At 45.9% G+C, this 5,000-nt stretch overlaps 1 protein-coding gene across 1 annotated transcript in view; it reads right to left on the bottom strand.

The window, feature by feature from the left end:
• Nucleotides 1-5,000, bottom strand: part of LOC138866882 (RNA-binding protein 25-like) — a gene marked incomplete at its 5' end in the record, with an annotated part of 10,569 nt that overhangs the window by 4,482 nt on the left and 1,087 nt on the right. The window contains 3 exon segments of the mRNA XM_070140704.1: nt 1-716; nt 759-781; nt 3,764-3,882. The exon segment at nt 1-716 is cut by the window's left edge and continues 116 nt beyond it. Coding sequence (XP_069996805.1) covers nt 1-716; nt 759-781; nt 3,764-3,882 — 858 coding nt within the window.

Raw genomic sequence — 5,000 nt, 5'->3', positions numbered from 1 at the left:
TCTCATCTCTCTCTCATCTCTCTCTCTCTCTCTCTCTGCTCTCTCTCTCTCTCTCTCTCTCTCTCTCTCTCTCTCTCTCTCTCTCTCTCTCTCTCTCTCTCTCTCTCCTTCTCTCTCTCTTTTTATCCATCTATCTATGCTAGGTATCTCTCTCTCTCTCTCTCTCTCTCTCTCTCTCTCTCTCTCTCTCTCTCTCTCTCTCTCTCTCTCTCTCTCTCTCTCTCTCTCTCTCTCCCTCTCCCTCTCCCTCTCCCTCTCCTCTCCCTCTCCCTCCCCCCTCTCTCTCTCTCCCCCTCCCTCTCCCTCCTTTTATCCATCCTGCCTCTATGTAGGTATCTCTCTCTCTCTCTCTCTCTCTCTCTCTCTCTATATATATGTCTCTCTCTCTCTCTCTCTCTCTCTCCCTCTTCATCTCTCTCCCTCTCCCTTCCTCTCTCTCTCTCTCTCTCTCTCTCTCTCCCTCTCCCTCTCCCTCTCCCTCTCTCTCTCCCTCTCCCTCCCCCCCTCTCTGTCTCTCCCCCTCCCTCTCCCTCTCCCTTTTATCCATCTATCTATGTAGGTATCTCTCTCTCTCTCTCTCTCCTCTCTCTCTCTCTCTCTCTCCACTCCTCTCTCTCTCCCTCTCTCTCCCTCTCCCTCTCCCTCTCTCTCTCTCCCTCTCTCTCGCTCCCCCTCTCCCTCTCTCTCTCCTTCTCCCGCTCTCCCTCTCCCTCTCGCTCTCCTTCTCCCACTCTCCCTCTCCCTCTCCCTCTCCCTACCCTCTCCCTCCCTCCCTCCCTCCCTCTCCTTCTCCTGGTTCAGCGGGGCATCCCATCCTCTGCCACAGCCTCCCATCCGCGTGAGATGTGGCACTGAACGGCTCACACGCCCATTCTCTCCGTCTCTCGCGTAGGAATCCCTGCGTTTTAGGACTACATTTTTTAGGACGACATTCACCACATACGTACGCATATTATATATTCAGTCACTGTATTTCAGTAATATTACATACCACATGGCGCACACATCAGCCCACTGACAATGATACCACATTCCACACACTCAGCCACTGCCCGTATTTCAGTAATATTACATACCACATGGCGCACACAGCCACAACCCACTTACAGCAATACCACATACCACACACTCAGCCAAAGCCTGCATATCACTAATACCACATACCACACACTCAGCCACTGCCCTACATATCAGTAATACCGTATACTATATACCACACACTCAGTCTGCCCCACATATCAGTAATACCACATACAACATACGCATATATCAGTAATACCACACACTCAGCCACTGCCCGCATATCACTAATACCACACACTCAACCACAGCCCGTATATCAATAATACCGCATACTATATACCACACACTCAGCTACAGCCCACATATCAACAATACCACATACCACACACCCAGCCACTGCCACATGGCAAGCGGGAGCAGCCACCTCTGCGGGAAGGCTGAGGATGGCCATAATTGATCGCTCGTGACGTCACACCTTGCACAAGGGGCAGGCAGCAGACGCCGAGCAGAAGCAGGCAAGCAGGGAAGCAAGGAACCGGGGGAACAAGAAAGCAGGAAGCAGGGAAGTAGGGAAGTAAGAAAGCATGGAAGTAAGGAAGCATGCAAGCAGGTAAACAAGGGAAGCAAGCAAGAGAGTGGAAAAGCGGACAAGAAAGCAGGCAAGTGGGGAAGTAGGCAAGCAGGTAATCAAGGGAAAAAGGCAAACAAGCAATCAAGGAAAGCAGGTAAACAAGGAAGCAAGCCAAAGAGTGGTGAAGGAGAGCAGAAGCAGGCAAGAAGGGAAGCGAGGAACCGGGGGAACAAGAAAGCAGGAAGCAGGGAAGTAAGGAAGTAAGAAAGCATAGAAGTAGTGAAGCGTGCAAGCAGGTAAACAAGGGAAACAGGCAAACAAGCAATCAAGAAAAACAGGTAAACAAGGAAGCAAGCCAAAGAGTGGTGAAGGAGAGCAGAAGCAGGGAAGCAGGCAAGCAGGGAGTGGGCAATTTACCCAAGCTAAGACTCGAGGTTAGTGTGACTTCATAACTTTCCTTCATAACTTGACTTCATAACTTGACTTCAGGTAAGGAAGGGGATCCTATTTGGCCTCACTGATGTGCACAGGGACGTCGGAATAAGCGTGTATACATAGACATACACACAAACACACACACACACATACAAACGCATATCCATACACCTATACATCGATATCTATACATCTACACAACTATATATCCAAACAAATACACAACTATATATCCATACACACACATCCACATACACATACACATCCATACACACATCCACACGTACACACCCCTATACATCCACACACACACACACACATCCATACATCTACACACACACATCCTCACATACACACACCTATACATCCATACACATACACACACATACATCCACACACACATACATCCACACACACATACACACACCTATACATCCACACATACATAAAGATATCACACCCATACATCTACACACACACATCCACACACATCCACACCCATACATCCACACACACACATCCACCCACACACCTCCACACACACACATCCACCCACACACATCCACACACACAAACATCCACACACACACCTGCACAGACTCACATCCACCTACACACCTCCACACACACACACACATACACCCACACATCCACACACACACACACACACACACACACACACACACACACACACACACACACACACACACACACACACACACACACACACACACACACACACACCTATATATCCACATCCACACACACACACATCTACACGCACATCCACACATCCACACCCATACATCTACACACACACATCCACACACCCATGCATCCACACACACACACACCCATACATCTATACCTATACATCTACACACACACACATCCACCCACACACCTCCACCACTCCCCACACTCTCCTTTTCAAACCCCGCCCCCTTCTCATCCACTCGTCCACACGCCCATGGAAAAGAAAATGGAGATTGGGGGGAGACTGAAGTAAAAAAAAAAAAAGTAAAAAAAAAAATTGCAAGGGAATAATCAAGGGAGTTAAGCAAATGCACGAAATACGATGGGAAGGCAAAAGGAACAACGAAGGGAAGGGCAAGAAAACACACGAATATGCCAATTTTCTTGCCCTTCCCTTCGTTGTTCCTGTTGCAATCTGTTCAACATGAATTCCACACGATGGGAAGGGTGCATGGGAGTGATGGTGGTGTTGCAGTATGGTGACGCGAGGTGGGTTTGCCTCTGAGGGTATGGGAGGGGTATCCACAATTATGTTTCTTTTTGTTTTGATTCTTTTATTTTCTTTTGTATGTGTATTCTATTGTTTGTTCGGTTACTCAATACACATCGATGGCGATGTGTATTTAGAAATCGTGATTGAGTTAGTCGATTTTTTTTCTTTTTTTTTTTTTTGAGAGAGAGAGAGAGATTCTGATATATATTTTTTGTACCAGTGACATTTATACTTTTTTGGAGGCTATAAGCGGGATGCAAATTATGTCTTTGTCTGTTTGAAAGCCCTCTCTACCTGTATATCTCTACCACTGTATTCTCTACCTATATATAATTATCTGTCATTACATCTACCTAGCTTATAGTTTCGGTATCTGTCTCTCTTCGTTGGATTTTTTATACATTTAGTTGTATATATACCTAATTGTCTATTATCTATCTATCTCTCCCTTTTATAGTCTCTCTCTCTCTCTCTATTTCTCTCTCTCTCTCTCTCTCTCTCTCTCTCTCTCTCTCTCTCTCTCTCTCTCTCTCTCTCTCTCTCTCTCTCTCTCTCTCTCTCTCTCTCTCTCTCTCTCTTTCTATCTATCTATCTATCTAACAAGCTATGTATCTGCATATATATATCTATCTATGGAGGTGATGACCTACATCACTTTATCCTTGTGAGATGTAACATCTTCTCAATAAACATGTCCAGTTTATCTATCTATTTATCGCCTCCTATCCTTCCATCCTCAACCACTCAAGGATGAGTTCGCACATCCTAGTCAGTAAACAAGCGCACTCACAGATAAGCACATAGGAATCCATTATACACATAAGCACACATTACACTCAGCCACTGCCCGGCATATGGCAGAGAGAGAGGCAGCTAATTCTGGGAGACTGTGGATCCCCAGAATTGGTCGCTCTTAGCAGCAGTGGCAGTCAAGTGGCGGGCGTATGGCTCACTTTGTGTGTGTGGGGGATGGGGTGGGGGGAGGTGTGTGTGTGTGTGTGTGTGTTTGTGTTTATGTGTGCGTGGGATGGGGTGGGGGGGGAGGTATGTGTGTGTTTGTGTGTGTTTGTAAGAGTCTGTGTCTGTTTGTATGTGTGTGTGTTTGTGATTGTGTTTCTGTATGTGTGCGTGTGTGTGTTTGTGTGTGCTTGTATGGTTGCATGTTTGTGTATGTGTGTGTGGCTGTGGGTGTTGGCGTAGTTGTACATTTGTGTGTATATATGTGTTTATATTTACATTCACATTTGCCTACGTGTAAAAATACATAACAAACAACCACATCCATACACTCTTACACATGAATACACACATCACCCCCCCTAATATCCCCCCCGAAACATACACACAACATCTGATAAACTATAAAATAAGCTAAATCTAAACCTACCAAAATAAAACCTCACAGACGAAATACAACAGTTATACAAATACACGAAATACGCCTTTACACCCAAAATACCCTTGTTGCAAGATATAGCAATACGAATACTTTCAAACTGTATTGGTGATGAGAACCCCAAGAACACAAGAACAAGAACACAGAGATGAGAACCCCAGAACACAAGAACAAGAACACAGAGATGAGAACCCCAAGAACACAAGAACAAGAACACAGAGATGAGAACCCCAGAACACAAGAACAAGAACACAGAGATGAGAACCCCAAGAACACAAGAACAAGAACACAGAGATGAGAACCCCAGAACACAAGAACAAGAACAC

Source organism: Penaeus vannamei, chromosome 27 (genome assembly GCF_042767895.1).
Source record: "Penaeus vannamei isolate JL-2024 chromosome 27, ASM4276789v1, whole genome shotgun sequence".
In the NCBI taxonomy this organism is placed as follows: Eukaryota; Metazoa; Arthropoda; class Malacostraca; order Decapoda; family Penaeidae; genus Penaeus; species Penaeus vannamei.
This window is presented reverse-complemented; position numbering and strand designations above follow the sequence as displayed.